The sequence below is a fragment of the Vigna radiata genome, chromosome 8, assembly GCF_000741045.1.
Source record: "Vigna radiata var. radiata cultivar VC1973A chromosome 8, Vradiata_ver6, whole genome shotgun sequence".
Lineage (NCBI taxonomy): Eukaryota > Viridiplantae > Streptophyta > Magnoliopsida > Fabales > Fabaceae > Vigna > Vigna radiata.
Window position 1 is genome coordinate 44,726,228 of NC_028358.1, and position 19,167 is coordinate 44,745,394.

At 33.9% G+C, this 19,167-nt stretch overlaps 4 protein-coding genes across 8 annotated transcripts; 2 read left to right on the plus strand and 2 right to left on the minus strand.

The window, feature by feature from the left end:
* Positions 1–428: 428 nt before the first annotated feature.
* Positions 429–2,597, minus strand: LOC106771042 (thioredoxin-like fold domain-containing protein MRL7L, chloroplastic). The gene is made up of 5 exons (XM_014656923.2): positions 2,370–2,597; positions 1,518–2,068; positions 1,359–1,440; positions 1,147–1,258; positions 429–1,041 (listed from the first exon to the last, which is right to left on the minus strand). Exons 1-5 carry the CDS (start codon positions 2,466–2,468, stop codon positions 905–907), a joined length of 981 nt encoding a protein of 326 aa, XP_014512409.1. The 5' UTR covers positions 2,469–2,597; the 3' UTR covers positions 429–904.
* A 658-nt stretch (positions 2,598–3,255) lies between these two features.
* LOC106771423 (G patch domain and ankyrin repeat-containing protein 1 homolog) lies at positions 3,256–5,743 on the plus strand. 3 transcript variants are annotated; one of them, XM_014657397.2, is made up of 5 exons: positions 3,256–3,386; positions 3,621–3,694; positions 3,807–3,860; positions 4,184–4,312; positions 5,362–5,743. In XM_014657397.2, the coding sequence occupies exons 2-5, from the start codon at positions 3,638–3,640 to the stop codon at positions 5,491–5,493; spliced, it is 372 nt and encodes a 123-aa protein (XP_014512883.1). In that variant the 5' UTR covers positions 3,256–3,386; positions 3,621–3,637; the 3' UTR covers positions 5,494–5,743. The 3 variants fall into 3 exon arrangements, with proteins under 3 accessions (XP_014512883.1, XP_022641537.1, XP_022641538.1); XM_022785816.1 differs by having other exon boundaries at positions 3,358–3,390; XM_022785817.1 differs by lacking the exon at positions 3,256–3,386 and adding an exon at positions 3,461–3,512.
* Positions 5,744–6,004: 261 nt separating this feature from the next.
* On the minus strand, positions 6,005–12,311 carry LOC106769765. 3 transcript variants are annotated; one of them, XM_022785819.1, is made up of 11 exons: positions 11,947–12,311; positions 11,633–11,858; positions 11,470–11,559; positions 10,984–11,153; positions 10,666–10,805; positions 9,921–10,098; positions 9,233–9,827; positions 8,701–8,813; positions 6,826–7,069; positions 6,369–6,631; positions 6,005–6,277 (listed from the first exon to the last, which is right to left on the minus strand). In XM_022785819.1, exons 1-10 carry the CDS (start codon positions 12,120–12,122, stop codon positions 6,404–6,406), a joined length of 2,160 nt encoding a protein of 719 aa, XP_022641540.1. In that variant the 5' UTR covers positions 12,123–12,311; the 3' UTR covers positions 6,005–6,277; positions 6,369–6,403. The 3 variants fall into 3 exon arrangements, with proteins under 3 accessions (XP_022641540.1, XP_014510994.1, XP_022641539.1); XM_014655508.2 differs by having other exon boundaries at positions 6,005–6,236; positions 11,947–12,310; XM_022785818.1 differs by having other exon boundaries at positions 6,005–6,631; positions 11,947–12,310.
* Positions 12,312–17,292: 4,981 nt separating this feature from the next.
* LOC106771249 (CASP-like protein 4C2) lies at positions 17,293–18,666 on the plus strand. Its single transcript, XM_014657198.2, has 3 exons — positions 17,293–17,869; positions 17,982–18,117; positions 18,227–18,666. The coding sequence occupies exons 1-3, from the start codon at positions 17,643–17,645 to the stop codon at positions 18,446–18,448; spliced, it is 585 nt and encodes a 194-aa protein (XP_014512684.1). The 5' UTR covers positions 17,293–17,642; the 3' UTR covers positions 18,449–18,666.
* The last annotated feature ends 501 nt before the right edge of the window (positions 18,667–19,167 follow it).

Below are 19,167 nucleotides of genomic sequence, written 5' to 3' on the forward strand. Positions count from 1 at the left end.
AAAGAGCAGATAAAACTTTTACAAGTTTGTTAGAATTACGATGTTTCGTACGATAAATATGTTAATTCTTATACACCTACAAACCATGATCAGAATCAAGAAACAGTTTGTAACAACTAAAACAGAATTCATATAAAAATTAAACTAAGGTTTTATTTAAATTAAAAATCCAAGTAATACTTCTTACTAATAAGTTTATATGTAGAATAAAAAGAAAATGATAAATATTTTAGACTTTTACTTTTTAAGAGAAAAAACATCATTAAATATGTTCTTGTTCAAGTTGGTTTTGTAATTTCTATAAATTAATTATTCCCCAGTTTTGTGATTTCTTTTGTAATTTGTTTGAATAGATATTACTTACCGTCAGAAACAGTTTTTCAAAACACATTAAATACTACTTGCTACTTCCTACCACGTTAATTTGATTTAACAGAGAAAAATGAATTATTTTATGCAATCATAAAACTACTTGCCACCATATTCTATTTTCTGTCAAAGTCTAACTATCAAAACCTCATACAGTATTGTTAGCCAATACTACTTCCTACCACCCTTTAATATATCTATTACAAATAACTCTCATTTATACGAAAAATGACTCAATGAATCCTCAGAATAAGTGTAATGCTCGTTTTTTCATCTTGTCTCGATTTTTCATCTTCCATGTTCATTTTTTCTTTCATCCCAACAACCTAAGTGTAATGCTCATTTCCTCAGTTGGCTTCCATGGACACTCATCAAAAGAGCCAGCCCTAACAAATTTCTTGCCTCTCATCATATTATGTGCATTCAATAGAGCTATACATTCCCCTTGCATTCATTATACAAAGGCTAATGTCAGAGGCATCTTTACCATGAAATATTTCAACACGATGAGCTCAAAATTTGGACCCTTGATTTTTCAGGACACTGGATTATTAGTGACAACAGAAGGAATATTTTCTTGGGAAAATTTCACATTATTCAAACAGGGTGGCTTAGCTGCTCCATAGTAAAAGTAAGCCATGACTTTTGACCACTCTTCTGCGGTGCGAATGGCTGAGAGATCACCAAATGGAAGTTATGCAAAGTCAGAAGGAAAGGGATTAAGAAACGGGAAACATAAATTTCTTTTCTTTTTAAAATATTTTGTGTAATATATACCTTTGTCACGGAATAAAATCTTGCCGGCTTTAGTGAACATAATCTCTGGGAATACTGATACTTTTAGTGCATCTACCAGTTCAGTCTCAACAACAGCATCAATTGCAACACACTTTCATAAGAGAAGTGCAAGGTCGTGAACAAAAGAAAAGAAAAACATCTCATGCTAAAGTAGCAGGAACCAAAGGTATAAAATTTTACTGACTACTTACTCTTGGTGAAGGTAATCTGCAGTTCCATATGATGTGCACAGCCTTCTCCAGTTCCTCCCGAATTTTTTCATTCTCCTTTGGCCTAAAAATAAAATCAAAAACTTTTTTACTTTTATTTGATTGCAAAGTGTACAAAATAAACAGCAGCTTGATGTTAACCTTCTATATCGATTGTGCACAAGAACAATCAAGGGACTTATGTCTTTGAATACTGTCTCCTCCCATTCTGAAGTCTTTATGTCTTTGATAGGACGAATGTAATTATCATCTTGCCACACTATTTCCGGACGGTCAACATCATCGTCATTGTCATCATCCTTTTTCTGGTTCTTAATAGTAATTTTGTCAAAAAACTGACCCAAGCTGAATCCCCAGCCATCAGCATCTTCGGGCCAGTTTGGATCATCCTCATCCACAACAAGAGAGTAATCATCCATAAGCTTCTGCAGTTTTTTCTTCTTTTCCTCAGGGTCTAATTCCTCTTCTACATTGGGTTCCTTATCCAACACCTGTCTTATCGCCCTCCTCCATTCCAGCCTCTCCTCCAGACTCATAAGGTAAGGGTCATTTTTAGCAGACCCAGTTGTTGCATCATCGTCATCGTCATCATCAGAGTCACTAGATGTTTCTTTCCCTCTCTTCCATTTACCACCGTCAGATTTGAGTGCTTGGACTCTGCTTGAGATTCTTATTCTTCTGCTATCACCATCCTGTTTGAGAGAAATATAACAGTTTATCAAACTTATATGAGATAACACTCAAAACTTAGACCTTAATTGAATGAGTTTCTCCATAAACACTTCGGAGAAAAGGAACATAAGACGATGAAAATGAATTGCAAGTTAAAAGAAAACTAAACGCCTGAACTTTTATACAAAATATTCCATTAAATCTCAATTCGTTTCCTTTTTGCCTTCTTATTTTCTTCTCCTCTGATTAACCTATGAAGAAATTGATTTTAACCAAAAGGGTCCTAGAAAAATTGGAAGGAGAAGATACTAATATACTTACCAGGCTTAAGGGAAGAAAACATGAATTGGAGCTCTGTTTTGAAACCCTAGATGAAACGATAGAGGAGAAGGGCAGAGTGATGGCATGTGGCAGCGCCATTGCTTCATTCAAAGTTCTGCGAAAGGGAAACAACAAACAAGGTGAGTGAGTAGATGAATGGAAAACCAAATGAGTTGAATTGAAAGTTTATCCACAGCGCAACTGAAAAAATGCCAAAAAAAAAAGAGTCGAAAGAAAGAAAAATGGTGAAGAAATCCTAAACATTTTAATGTTATGAAAAAATTATAAAAACATGGTTAAATTTTTTGAGTATAATTTAAAGGATTAGTTTTAATTTAAAAGATTTATCTTTTTGAGAAATAAGATTTGATAAATAATTATTTAATTAGAATAAAAATATTAGATATTAATTGATATTTTTAAATATTATTATAAATTAAAAAAATTAAGAGATGTTATGCGATATTTTTATATAGTGACATATATTATTGTTAGATAATAATAAATAAGAATAAAATATTATATATTTTTTTATAAATATTATAATATTAGGCTTTAGGGTTATTTATAAATAGGAAAAAAGTTTAAGGAAGGAAGAAGAATGTTTTAAAGATTGAATTTTGAAAAAAAAAAAAGTGAAAAGTAAGAGGTAAGGGAGAATTATATTGGTTTTTTTTTCTCTGTATGTGTATTATGAATAGGGTTAATCTGTGATTATTTTTTATTGGAGAAATTAATAATTGATTTGAATAAAGGATTGAATGGATGTATATGATTTCGGAAAAATGTTATTAATTTCCCTATTAACATAGAGGTGCAGAAAGCAAAATCCCAAGTTTAAAGTCCTAAAATTTCAGCCCATTAGGGATTTCTGGCTTCTTTATTTATAATAACTTAAAACTAAAAAAATAAATTGAAAAACAAATGAAAAAGAGCAAAACTTAAATTTGGAGAAGGGGGTAAAATTAAAAGAAAAACGCGACAATTTGTTTCTCCTAAATTCTGACCAGTTCCGAGGTAGGTAGCAACATACTCCAAATTCATACTCAATTCTTTCGGTTAGTCTTGTGGGTGTTTGTGAGCTGGGGATGTGGTTTTTTCGACGGTTGTAAAGTCGTAATTGAAACAGGAAAAGGGGTTTAGGAATTAAATGATCAAATTTTCAAAAAGAATTTTTGGAACTTTTAAATGCTTTGATTTGATCATGATTTTTCCAGTGTATGAATGTTTGTTGTTTAATTGGGTATGCAGATTAAGGTCGAAAAGCCATGGAAGAGATGTCGGGTTCAGCAACGGCAATAAATTCTTCCAATATTGGATTTCAGGTACTTTCCTTCTTAGCTTTATTTCATTTTATGTGCTGTGGTTCTTTTTGGGTTTTATAATTTCTTTTCTCTCGGTTCGTGAAAATATAATTTGGGGTGCTGTTTTATGCAGCTATTGAAGAAACAAGGTTGGAAAGAAGGGACTGGTCTTGGAGTATCTGAGCAGGTTTTTTTTCTTACTCTCTCTTTTTCTATCTGAATGATGGAATTTTCTCTCAAATAAATATTTGTAAATGTTGAATTCGTAACATTCAACCCTTCTGTTGATTCGTATTAGTTCAAAATAGACCATTTTCATGATTTCTAATTCTTGGGAGATTACTTTTGTAGTTTTTTTTACTTTAGGAATCACTTAGGAGAGATAGAGAGTAACACTTTACCTGGGCATTAAATGTTCTTAATTCAAAAACACATGCTTGGGGAACAAAAATAGCATAACCATTTTGATGATTACAATAAATTCTGACGAATAATTTGTTATGGAAACAGGGTAGATTAGAACCTGTGGAAACTTATGTAAAGAATAATAAACGAGGTTTGGGAGCAGAAAAAGGGAAGAAAAAGGCCGTGAAAGTGAAACCGGATCATAGCGATTCCTCTAAAGGGACCAGTGAACAGGTAATATTTTCTTAAGATTGTGTTTTAGATCACTGTCTAGGGTTTTATACCATGTCTCTGTTTGCATCTATTGTGTAAAAATTTACATAAACAAATTTTAAGTGGTAGAAAGAACTCTGGCTTGACATATCCAGAAGCATGACATAACCATGAAAATACTACCTTTTTGTTTGGAGTTGGAGGATGACCGGCAAAGGTTGTATTAAGAATGTTGGTTCCAAGTTTAATTGATTGAAATAGACTAATTCTTTAAATTCCTTTTTTTTATTTATATTTTGTAAAATTTGGCGCGGGTGTTCAAGAAGAAAACTTGAAGGAACACTAACCAAATGGAGTTGTTCTGGAGGGTATTCTTTTGGTGTTGAGGCTTAGACTCATAAGTTTGAATCTGACCAAGTTTGCTTGAGACAAATGATTCTTTCATGTGGTTCAACTCATTTTCATCCCTGGAATTGTAAACTAACTTGCTAGTTTGGCAACCTTGAAAGGATGCATTCTCTGTGTTACTGCAAACAGTACCTGAAAACAACCACTGGCCGTTTATTTCCAAATTGGGGAAATTTTGAACTGTTGAATATAATTGGGATGTGTCTAAATTAACCTCTGTTATAAAATTTTATATTAGAACATGTGTCACGACGAGAGGATCTAATTCTGGTTTTTATCAATAAGGCACTAAAACCATTGATTTTGAATATTTGACATTCTCATGTTACTGGGAATATACTATGAGAATTTGTACATATAAGTTTATTGAAGGGGAAGATTTTTTCCTCTTCCTTTCCAAGTAAAAAAGAAAAGCTTAAACCAAGTTAGAAAATGAGACGAAGAATAAATGAAAATAATTTATTCCCACTCTGGCAAAATTAGTGTACTAGAGTTCTACACTGTTGGATCGTTGAGGCGTGTTTGAACTTACTGTATTTGTAAATTTTTGCATTTTTTTAGACTGTTAATATGAATACAATATTTAGAAGTTAATGTGGTGGCATCATTATTTTTATACTGGTAATGATTTACTGCTTTTGATTGGCTGTAAATAATTTCAGGATCATTTACCTAAAAAGAAAAGCAAAACATTGTCTAAACGGATGAGAAAGATGCAGGAGTTGGAGAAGAAAATGCAAGAGAAGGAGTTTGAACGAGCTTTTTTCAGAGAGTTCTGGCCAGAAAATGTATAAAAGAGAATCAAGTAGTCTATATTCTGTCAGAAGTAGAGAAGATTTCAGAACTCGTGCAAATTGGATCTCCTGGGTGTTTTTTCCAGGATACAGGAGTTATGAAAGGCCATTGCGAAATGAAGGAATTATGTGCAAATATTATTCACATTATCTTGTGATATATGTAAAAGGGGGGAAACATTGTATTACTATTTCGTTTTTTTACGAAGTGAACATGTAAAGAGAGATGAACATTTTTTTTTTTTACGAAACATCCAATTTGTTACTAAAAAAACTTGAAGAAATAAAAAATCATCAATTTTTTTGAAGATTATAAACACAAAATATGTTGTTCCATTAGTTATTTTATTTCTAATTTTAATAAATAATCAGTTTTTTCAAAAAAATAAATACATGCGTGTTAATTAGTCTACAACAAACTATTAACGAGCTAAATTGAATCTTGAAAAAAATACTTACTGAACGTCAAAGAAAGATTAAAATGACTCGTTCAGTTTTGAGAATTGTGTGGTGTTTACTCAAGAATAAATTGAATGACTACGTTTTCGTAGGATCAGTTTTGGGTATTTACATATTTTTCCCACAATCCAGTATTTAGTCATGCCTAGAGCAAATTCTATTACATCAATATATTGATTATTATATCTACTGAATTTTAAAGGTAATGACATCGAAAATATGCTTGTTTTTGTCAAAACTTCTTTAGCACATCAGTGTGATGCCGTACAAAAGATTCAAACTACCTGAGGAAGCATGGAAGAGGTAAGAGTAATATACAACTTTGCTGCCAAACACGAGAAGGATTCTTACTTGAAGAATAGACAAAAAAAGAAGAATGAAGGAACTAAATAATATGGTAAATTAATGATAGTTACCCAGAAATTGATGTGAAGCTTTTGGGCGTATGAAATCATTTTCTTTTTTTGGAGTCTTCAGGCTTAATGAGCTGGACAGGAGCAGCTGGTATTCTGATCCACCATTCTCTAATCCGCCTTATCCATCTATCACTACTTTCCTTCCTACACGGCATCTCCCTTGTGTAATACTCAAGGAATACTACCAAAAAGATATATTTTGGAGGAACAAAAGCAAACACAGCTGCTATGAATACAAGTATTACAGCAACCTTCTCTGTTGCCTGCACAACAAAAGCTAAACTTCAGAAAAAGGTTAACTCTTTGAGGAATCTTTTTTAGGTAATAATATATCTACTTCATTCACATTGGTTTATGAAACGCTGCACAAACCTCATTATGTATGCGACCAGCTACATGCACAACATTTTGTTTTGTTTTTTTCATTGTAGAAATAGAGCATGACTAGGATACTCACCTGTGGTAAGATCGCAAGTAGAAGAGCTCTCAACTTTAGGAGAGTAATATTTGCAGCTTGAATGACTGCTTCAAAATGTGTAATCGCCTCTTGTAGTGTGAGCAGTTGTTCTACAGCATTTCGATTTGCGGGAGGAGTTACTATGAAGGCTTCTAATGACCTTCCCTTTCTGAAATACCTTCTCCAGAGCATGAGAATTGCAACAAACACAAAAATGGATGGCAGAAGGTACTGGATCCACCCCCTGTTGCAGAATGGTGCGAGAAACATCATTGACAGATTCAAGGCAGGACAAGTGATTAGACGTAACATCAGACATGCACTCGTTAAATAACATAAAAAGTACATTTTAGTCATTTGATTAATATCCTTCCATATTGATTTGTTTCTTTGCATTTTGTGTTTCTTGAGTCTCTTGTACTGTAATCTGGTTTAATTTACAATTATTTCTCAATAATCAATACATAAAACTCAACACCGAATAGTGATCAACTTGAGCTTTGTCCATTTATATGTGTGAGGAAAATGCTAATAAACTAAGGAAATCATTGTTGTGTCTTACCCATTATCTTAGGGCGCGTCCGTTTGCACTAATTTACAATTCAAGTAGATTACATGAAGCATATTAGTGATGATTAATGGTGTTTGTTTCCAACGATTTGCGAGTGATGGAGAGCACGGATTAGCAAGATCACGTCGTCCTTCCATCTCTCGTGTTGAACAGATTTGAGAGTGATAGTGATTGATTTACAATAATGTTCCTACTATATTAAGGTGGGTGGTTCAGTTTATTAGTTCTAAGAGGTGGGAACTTTTGTTTCGTAGTTTTGTCTGTGTGTTGGTGGAAATAGTGTGGAATTCACTTCACAATGTTTGAGGTGAGTTCCATAGGAGGTCACATGGTGTGATGAGTGTAACCCAATAGCAGCGTGGGTGGTCGAGTGGTGGACCTCCATGGTGGTGAAGGCAATGGGAAGGTGGTCCTGGAACGCGTTTCATGAATGGTTGTGTGACAGTGGAGTGTTACGATTCGGTTTTGGGTGCAGTGGAACCATTTCCATGAAGGGTTAAAGGCAAGGGAATTGGTTTTGGGGTTTGTGGAACCGATTCCATGAGCATGCATATGTGTGGGTTCTTAATTTATTAGCTTGTTGTGATTCTTGATCCATTTACCATATTCAGGGACCTTTGAGAGTAATAGGATTATAAATATTAAAATTTCTTCAAGACAAGTCTAAAAAAATATGTAATAATTATATTATATAATAATAATAAATAATAATAATATATATTACATGTATAATAATAGTAATAATACTAATAAATAATAATAATATTATTATTAATAAAATATTAATTTTTACCTTAATCGCAAAATGGTAACTTTATATTTTAATCTATTAAAACTTTTTTTTATTTATCATATCAATCAAATCACTTACAAATTCTCACAATCTTTACCTCCAAATCCACTCACTTTCACTTCCAAATCCTTTAAAAGAAAGGAAACAAACTTTACTTCTAAATCTACTCAAATCCACCCACTCCCTCTTCCTAAAATTCATCTTCAAAAGTGAACACACCCTTAAGGGATTTAGATCAAGTGGTTATGATTATTAGATTTATAATTGACGGGACAAAAATTGAGAAAAGAAACAACACAAAACCCTTTTGTAATGTTGGGAAAGAAAAAAATCTGTTTTGTAAATCAGAATGTGATAGAGTTGAGAATGAATGCTACCTATTAACAAAAAATGAGAGAGGTACTGACATTTATACAGAACTCACCAATTTAAAAAGACAGATATAAAATGACAGAGGATGTTAATGTGGGCCAAATCCAATCATATGCTGATTTTACAATAAAACAATTACCTTATAATCATATAACATGTGAGTAGCAAAAAGGCTGCCGATTGGTAGAAGTCTTTCCATGAGGCCAACAGCCGTAGTCGGTTAGCAGATACAATGACGGGCAATAGTAGTTCCTACAAAGAGTTAAAAGAATTAACCATACCACATACAAAAAATATTAGTTCCTTTTATTTTTCCATCATCCACTTGGGAAACTTTATATTTTGAGTTTGAGAAGCTAAGTAATTCAATGGATATATCCTAAGCCAACCCAGTTTACATATTTTCAGGTTTAAAATTGAAATACATTTCAAGTATGAAGCAAAATAACGAGATGAAGGAGCATTTTCAATTCTAGTTGCAGCATATTTCGACAACGACAACAACAAAGCTATATCTAACTAAGTGAGGATATAAAGCATATTATAACAAATTCGTGTTAGTTTCCTTTCTAATTAATATCTTAACTTCACTATAATTTCCATGATCAAAGGAGCTCAGATTTATTCTTTCCAAAAAAATAAAGGAGTATGGAATGTAAATAATAGTGAACCTTCATTACAGCAACATTTGTATCAATTCCCTCCACCTTCACTTGGTCCACGGTTGCTTGTGCAGCTTCAGCTTTTCCAGTGTCCAGAAGGGACTTTTTCACTGCAATTTCCAAGGGATGTATCTCACCAACCCGCATATCACTAACAAAAATTGTTCCCTCACAAATATCAACCATCATTTTTGATCTGAATCCAAGATAGAAAAGTGCCATAACTGCAGCTGGAGACACTGATAGATGCCCTTTTGTATCTTTAGAGGCAGGAACATCACGTTTACCAGAAACAGCAGTCAAATTTGCTAAGTTATGTGCAATGGTTTCCAAGATTAGGTCTCCCCGTGGAAGATTTTCAGCTAGGTTAAAAGTAAGTAAAGTTTTATAGTGGGATGAGAAAAACCGGAAAGCTTCTCTAACTGCACGATAACGGAAAATGCCCAGAATAGCCCTGGCAAGTACTTCTAGTTTTTGTGTCTCTTTAAGGTTGTATTTCCTGATAAACTTGTGTGCACGTAAGATCTCCAGACTAATGTCCAACCAATAGTCACGACGCAAGTTTGCTTTAAATTCAGGAAATTCAAAATATGCAGGCTCTGCTCTGTCAATACATAGTGAAAAATCATAAAATTCAAGTGGACAGGTAATGAAATGTACAGACAAGTATGGTGAAATTTGTCAACAGATAACATACACAGAAGTTGACTTGTACATCACAGCTTTATCAAACAGGCGAGCACCAAGGGGTCCAGTTAGATCAGGCTTTATGACCTGTTTCAAGTCTGAGCACAGATCATATCGAACAGGTTTCTCATATATACCAACTCCCAGCGACTCAAAGTACAGAGCATAATTGGTCAGGGTCAACCGCCCTAAAAAGGTCAGAAAATTGAGGTTCGACTGAGTAAGGTGGAAAACATGTATGGATCATTACTTAGCAAGATGAAAATGGGTTCCTAGTCAGACACAAAGCAGCAAGGAAAGGTGATCTAAAATAATTTAATTCATTCCACACAATCCAATTTGCGGGATTCTACAAATCAGCTTCTAATTAAGGTCCTAAAAAGACATCCCTTGAGCATAAATGCAGGAGATTATTCCATGATTTTTTTCATGCAAACAGACATTCATGATAACTAACCAGCACAAGGGTTTCCCTTTAATTAGTGCAAAAAAAGCAACTAAGGGAATGTTCTAGAAGTAATTAACTACAAATATTTGAGTGCAGCCCTTGGTGACTAATTGGGCTCTTAGTAGCTCAATGACTCCAGCAGCATTGTGTTAAATAGTGAGAGTTGCTAACCAACCATACAAGCTATTTGAATCTGTAATAATCATAGTAATAAATTCCAACATGTTGGAGAACTAAAATCAGCATGGACAACTAGACTATTTCAACGAATAAAATCGGTTTTGGGGTATTAGAATAAACGACTCACCAGGCCATGCAACGATTCCAATATGCTGAAGAACAGGTTGAGTTGGAATTGTCCCGTCAATATCAAGGACAATCTCCTCGTCAGCAAGTTGAATATTTCCAACAGACGCAGACATCATATTCTTAGAATTCTTTATAACCCTGCGTGCAACTAGTGTCAAGTACACAAATAACAACAACAACAAAACCTTATTCCATCGGGTGAGGTTAACTACATGGATCACACAGCACTTTTGGTTGTTATTAAAGACAAAGGTTCAGCAATGCAGGAAGTACACAAAAAAGGTAACCAAGTGGAAGGAAGAAACAGTAATCGTACTTATCAAGGGATCTTAGGTATTTGTCATAAACAAGAAAATGAAGCCTGTGTGCGGAAGTACTGGTAAGTGCATGAAAGAGATTGTGAACAGTTACAACATCAGCAATGGAAACACACACAGGAGCAATCCGCGAGAAAGCCTCTTGACCAACCGTCTTCTTGTCATCAACCTAAATAAAATACATTGCAATCACATCATCAACTCCATACTTGAATGACTACTAAATTTAGAGTTTAATAGTCCTGTACCATCAACGTAAAAATATCTCCAGTGTCAACCAATCAGAAACCATGACGATATGACTTCTAAGTTGATTATTGCAAAAAAGAAAAAAGAAAAACAACACACTCATTCTACATAACAATTTGTTACTGAAAAGCAGTGCAAAATCCTTAACCTAAATGGCAATCTGTGATTGGATGACAGCATATGAGCTTTTTTTTCTCTCTTCAATTTTATAGCATAGGATAATGGGATAGTGAAACCTGAAGCGCCATAGTTGTGGAGCTTGTATAAAACAAGGAGGAGTCATCGTCCTCCCCGACGGTTTCCTCTTTAGTTGACCTGGGGGTTTCCTGCAATGCACCGAAGAATTAAATGATGATGATGAAAGGATGATGAATGCGTGGAAAAGAGAAGGAACTGAACTGGGAGGATGTAGACGCTGGGAGCCTCCCATGCAAGCATCATGTCAAAGGTTAAACGACGGAATTCCTTGTCGTTTAAAAAATCTGAGCTTTCACTGAGTTTGTGAAGCGCTTTGTAGGAACAGAACTCCAAGAGGTGTCTAGCGTAGGTGAGAAGCTCTTTGACGTCGGGAAGGAGTTCCGAATCGAAGCAGTGTTGCAATTCCTGCGTGGACATTCCAAGGATCCTGAACACACCACCAAATGCATTCATTGGTAATGAAATGAAAATGAAAACGAAATGAGAAAAGAGAGAGAAAGAGTGAGGAGAATAACTTGGAACAGCGAGAGACGACGGAGTTGGCGAGAGGAGACAGCTGAGGGATGGGTTTGGAGGAATTGACAGAGTCATCGGCGGAGGCGGCGTCCGGCGAAGAAGGCTTGCTGCGCTGGAATAAGGATTTGAGCGAGTTCTGATGGTTTCGAAGGATGTTCTCCCAAATTCCCTCCATCTTCACACCAATCGCTCATTCAATTACTTAGCTTTTCAATTCGATTCAACGATTTATATGTCTATGCAATGCACATTGCTCAAACCACCCACTTTGCTTCTGCACTCGGTGATCTCGATCTTTTCACTTTTTCACTTTTTTCCCTTTTTCATTTCCCTATTTTTATTCTTTTTTAATTCTGCATGTTCATTTACTCTTTTTTTCCTTTGGAAGAAAGGAACATAAAATAGTTTTACTTTTATTTCTTTTAATGTAGCAATTTATTTAAATTTATTTAAATTTAATTTAAATCAAAAACTACTAAGGAACAGGAACAACCTCAATGAAAAATTTATATGACTAAATTAACCTAAACACATTTGAATTATGTTTTCTGAGAAACACTTTCATCTAACAAAATTCAATTACAAAACACAGACATGTATCTAATTCTGGGCATGTACATGAGAAAATACAAAAGATCTACAGAGTGGACAAGAGAATTGATTGCGAAGTATCCATTGTTCAATGCAACTGAGATGAAACACATGGCCACACATTCCCAATTTGCTTACTGCATCTTCTCCTTCATATTCCACCAAGCAAATGGAGCAAATTTCTTCTCTCTCTGCGTCACAGCTATGGCCCTTTAAATCGTGGTACCTTGCCGCAGGTAAAGAAGGAGTTTCCTGAAACTCCATGTCTTTGGCCACACCTTTGGTCTCACAAGAGAACAACACCATGATGCTTCTCTTGAACTGCATCAGTGGAATCAAAACGCATGTGTAGAACACAATGGTCACTACCCACAAACGAGATTGACAAACCATAAAACAATTCATCTTGTGATTAATCCAATACCCAAATGAAACCCTCTTTCTAGTGATTCTGGTGTGCAGATATCTCTGTTGTTATCAGTGACAATGATCTTAACAGAAGATGTGTGTGTGTATATATAACACGGGCTTGTAAGAGAAGGGGTATGACTTATATATGTTGACACCGACCTCTTCATAAAATAATACAAATCCTAAACCTAGATTCTTGTTTTATAAGAATAACTTCTTCGTATTAGTTCTGACTTTGGAGGCTGCCCATTTTTTATTACATTGGTCAGCTATAACTCTGTTCATGTTTTTGGTGCATCATAGGTTTTGGGCTGCTTATTTTTTAGCATAAAATAAAGTCGTCCCATGTTTATATATAGGAAAGGAAAATGATATTTTGACATATTTTTTTTTGACACATTTTGACACTGCATACATGTTAGAATGTGATTGGACGATTTTAAATTAAAAAAAGTTGAGGCAAAGACATATTTAAAAGAGAAAAACCAAAGTTTTTTTTTTAATTTGAAATCGTCCAACCACATTCTGACACGTGTGCAGTGTCAAAATGGTATCAAAAAATTGGTGTCAAAATATCATTTTCCTTATATATAAAAGGGTGAAAATATTCTTTGACTTTATTATAATTTTTGGCTTAAAATTTATAGAAAAAACAATAACAGATTTTTGAATGAAACGTTATATAGACTTATGTCAAATTCTTATATAGTTTGGTAGTTCAACTTCAAAAAAAAAATACTATAATATATAAATTCATACAAACATTATCTTATAATAAATTTTAGATTTATTTGTAATACACAAATGTATAAAAAAAATTCATTTAATTAGAAATATCTTTAATATATAATATATATGTAAATAAGTTGTCTTAAATACTAGATTTATAAGATTTAACCATAGTTTAGTAGTTTAGTAAGATTGAACATACTAGTTTTATAAGATTTAACAAACGAGTTTCGTAAAATTTAAGGTGAGATAAGTGTATTGATTTAGTATTCTCAAATAAATTCTTAGAATGCTAAAACAATATTTAATTCGAAATAAACATTGACATTGAAATGACGGTTGAATGCAGAATAATAATAGTTTTAGATATGATTTTCCTTAACATGAGGTTTATCGTATTTAATGATTTGATAGATTGATTAAGGTGTATAAGTATAAACAGCGGAGTGGTGCGATGGTTTTGGTTCAGTTTGGTTTATAAAAAAATGAGTGACCGCGTGTCGTGTGCACAACAAGTGCAGCGGTTAGCGGAGGGGTCAAGCTATCTCATCCTTCTTACTTACTTTTTGCCTTTGCACCATTTCCATTAAACTATAATATTTCAGAAGCATCTTCACCTTCCTCTTCTTTTTTATTTTATTTTACTTTAACTTTTTCACTACTTTTTATTTCATTCCGATCACTTTATTGGCATGAAATAATGGTTAGCTTTCTCAATCACTGATCTCATACAAAACGTAATTAATTACTTTTAGTGAAATATCTTATCTTCATAATATTTTTTATTCCAAATCAAGATTTTACTTAATGTTAATTAACTATTTCTCCATTTAATTTAAGATTTTCATGTATAAGTAGAAAATATCTTTTACAGTTACTATAAAAAAAATACTTAAAATGACTGTGGTTAATCAATATTTACAACATCAAAAGGAAATTAATCCTTCACTTATTTATCGCATTTTTTACATTCTTTCTCTCTTGTCTCAAGACCCTTCTTCCTCCCCCACGAAATCAATATTTGAAAAATAGAGTTAACCTTATAAAAATAATTTTTATTTCTTTCTTAAATAGAGTTAACCATTCTTTCTCTCTCAATTCATTTTATTTCTTAAATAATTTTTTTTTATAACAGAATACGTATCACTATTTTATTTTATTAGTATAAAACATATCAATCACTATACTTTATTAAAAATTATAAAAAAGTTATTAAAAACACTTTATCCTTCTATTTCTGAAATGGTCCTAGAATGCAATGCTTGCAATAAGTAAGATGATGGTTTAGAATAGAATGTGAAAACTGCCCTCTTCTTCTTTTTCCTTTGTTTTAGCCAAGGAATGAAGTGTGATTTATCAGCTAACAATAAGTGTGGAGCCTTTGAGTTAATCATTCACCTGTCAGGCCCACATGGTGGGTCCTTAGCCTTGCTGAAAATTCAGAGTACATATAGTAACGTCGGAGAATTTGTTTAATGTTACCTGTAAAGGGGACGGTTGGACGGTTAGAGTAAGTATGTATGTATACATAAAAGTTGTATTAATTTCTATTACATACTCACATGTCTATCCATTTTATAACATCTACAGGTGACGAAAGGTTTAAATAGTATACAAGTGATTGTAAATGTAAAATCATCTTTATTCAATTGATTAAGTATGATTTCTTTATCCTGAGCTATTTTAACTCTTAAAAGCACGATAAAATATTTATCAAATATAATTAAAATAATATTCTACTAAAGTTTTAAAATTACGATGCATATATTTTTGTATCATTAGTGTAATATATTTTTTAGTGCAAAACACAAACATCTAATAGTTGAGTTAAATTAAATAGACAATATATCCCAAAAACACTTGTAACTAACTTTTTATCAGAACAGATTTATGATCTATTATTAGGGTGCATCAAGACATACCTGAAGGAATAGGAATTCACCTAGTCCGATACTACTGGTACTCGAAACTCAAGATATGAGATAACTTCTCTGTGTGTTTCCTCTTCAGGGTACTAGATTCTACTTAACATGTATCACCCTTTCGTTTAGGTCTCCCTTGAACTTGAGTAGCGATTAAGTAAAAATTTGCCCCATTACTGGAGGAGCCTTCCTAACAAGAGGAGAAGCCCAAACCTCCTTATAAAATCTCCTTTTAAGGAGAAAGAGTCACCGCAACTCCCCAAAGAAGAAACTTCACCAATGTTAATAACCTTAGTAACCATGAGAAAAATTTATAAACAAAAATGATGAAAACATGGTTAAAATAATTTATATACCTAGGTTGAACCGGAGGAGGATGATTAGATGAAACTGCAAAGAATGGGAGAAGAAAACAACTGAGTTCAAGTTCGGATTTAAACAAAAATATCAAAATTAAGAGACAAAAATTAGTGTCACTATTATGTTCATACAAACTTAAGAGTCATAATTTCATGCCGAGGATCTTTATTAGAAAGTCATCACCAAAATTCATCCCCCAAGAAGTTCGCAACTTCGTGTGTGAGTTGATTTTTCACCCATTTCTCTAAAGTTCACAAAAAACTGTAAATAATTACTGTTTTTCATTAAGCAATTGCTAATTACAGAAGCAACCATTCTTTAATAAGATGTGCTACCGACGGTGGTGTAAAGGTGATTGTGATAAGGCTTCTATTTAGTTTTATGTTGAAAAAAAAAAGAAAAAAAAAGAATAACTGCATAGAAGGTTGTTTGAGGCTCATTTCAACCGTTTATTATTATAGTAAAAAATCTTGTGGTTATTGAAATACATCCACCATAAACCATTTGATACAGTGGACCACCAAACCAACGTCAAATGTGCAATAAGGTTAATATATAGGTAAGTCCTCAAAAGTCACATTTTGAATGAGGTAAGTCCTCAAAAGTCTCAAGGAATATAGCCACAGCATATGAAAGGAACATTTGAAAATGGTCCCACAAGGCACAACTTATAAATGCAAACTTCTATTTGTTGACATACTAAGAAAAGTCAAAGCAGTTGTTTTGTTCGGAATAGAAAATGACGCCTGGATGCCACTTAGAGTCAATGAGAATGGGACAGAAAATCAAAATAATACACACAATGAGAAATCAGAAAAACAATGGTGATAAATGAGAACTAGGACAGTCTGTCACCTCTTGGGTGATAGAAACATGAAAAATCTGTTAATAACTATATCCAATAAGTGAAGAAAATACATTTGTTTTTAAATTATTAGTTAGTCAGATGAAAAATCATCGTATAGTTTACAAAATTTTTAAAAAAATGTATGCTTTATAGCTTTAAAAATATTATTCAAACAGTTAGTTAGGAGGATGAAAACTAGTTTTGTCAGACAATTGGAAGAAGTAACCAATCCCTATTGATTATTCGTATTAGCAACCCCACTGAAATGTGCATAGACACAATAATGATTCTTTACGAGAAGATAAGGATGCCAACAGGAAGAGGTAATGAGCATCAGCATTTCACAGTGTGGTGTGACGTAACTTTGGAAAAACAACCAAAGAAAAGAAAAAACAAAAACTCGTAACGTTGTGATTATGAGAAACATTTTCTATCCATAACAAAAAAATCACCAAGATGCTATAATTATTATTTATAATCATAAAAAAGATGTTCTATAATTTAAGTAATTGAAAGGGAAAAAGAGGAAAGAAAGAAAAGATGGAAGAAGAAGAAAATGAAAGGACAGGAGATTAGGAGCGACCACACCTTGTCACGGCCATGCCTGCTGTTAGCACGCTTTCTGTCTCGAACAACTTTTATCGAACACATTCCACGCAGTTTCTCTTCACACCAATAAATTAAAAGTTAAACCAACACTCACACTCCACACTGCACACATCCTTCTCTCTCTCGATTCATGAAACTCTTGCTCTCTCTCGTGACTACTTCGCCATAATATTGCAAGATGAAAATCGAAACAAGGAAATAGAGTTCGAAGGTTAGTAATCGAAGCATGCGATCCCCTCAGCCGCTTCGCAACGGCGGTGATAACAGTTGTTCGCCGTCGCACAACCGTCGCTTCCAGTCCACGGTGGCGGAACACAAACTACGCCGTTTCAACTCCCTCATACTCGTTTTCCGCCTCGTCTCCTTCTCCTTCTCCCTTGCCTCCTCCGTCTTCGTGCTCACCAACACTCGTGGCTCAGATACACCTCACTGGTACCACTATGACACCTTCAGGTACTCTTGTTGTAACTAATTTCTTTCTATTTCAGGCCTAATTTATATATTCTATCCATTTATTTCAAAATTCGTGTCGAAATTGAAGATTAAGTTACCGAAATCCGTTCAGGTTCGTTCTTGCGGCGAATGCGATAGTGGCGGTATACTCCGTGTTCGAAATGGGCGCGTCGGTGTGGGAAATTTCACGAGGCGTAACACTGTTCCCCGAAGTGTTGCAAATATGGTTCGACTTCGGACATGACCAGGTCATAATCAAAATAAGATTCGACAAATTCCATACTCTCTCTCTTTACTTCTTTCACTCTGAATTGTGTGTGTGAAGGAGTGATGTGATGTGATGTGGTGGCGGTGCAGGTGTTCGCGTACCTGCTGTTGTCAGCGAACGCGGCGGGGACGACGATGGCGAGGACGCTGAAGGAGATGGACACGTGTAGGGCGAGCAATGCATTCTGCGTGCAAATGGACATAGCCATAGCGTTGGGATACGTGGCGTTTGTGTTCCTAGGGTTGACCTCGCTCTTAACGGGCTTCCGCGTCGTCTGTTTCATAATCAACGGTTCCCGTTTCCATCTCTGAGGTTGGTTCTGCGTGGGAACGACACAGAGGAGCCCGCCATTAACGAATATTTTCGGTGGGGCCCGGTTCTCTTTTACACTGTTCTCCAAAAAAAACAAAGTCTCTCATTTTATCAAAATTATTTGTTAAAAGTAATTAAAATACACTGTTTTGCTGGGAGTGTGTACAAAGCAATATTTTTTCCTTACAGTAGCTTCTATTCCGTTTTATGTGTTAAACATGTATCTTCATTACTTTTAAAGTATCTTCCTTATTTTTAACAAGTCTCAATGACACTTTTATTTATTTTAAATATGGAATAGCTCAAAAAAAAATTTTTTATAGAATCACAAATCGTAAGTTTCTTTTTTTCTTAGTAATCATTTTTAAAATAACATCTGATAGATTCCATACTCACTCTCCCCTCTGTCTTATATATAAAATAAAAACCCGCGGGAAGAAGGTGCTTAACTTTTGTGTGCTTTTGATATAGAATGAAACATCGTCCGAAAAGATTAACCACATTTTGTGAACTCGGAATTTTCGATAATATTAATTAATCCTTATTTATGATAATAAATAATTAATAACGATATAAAAATATATAGATTTTCGTAAAATATCTTATTGATATCTTAATTTCTAAAACAAAAGTTTCTTATTTATTTGTATATTAAAATTCACGAAAGTAACGTAACAATTATAATTCCGACATAATCTTCTCGTGTGGGTTCTCCCAC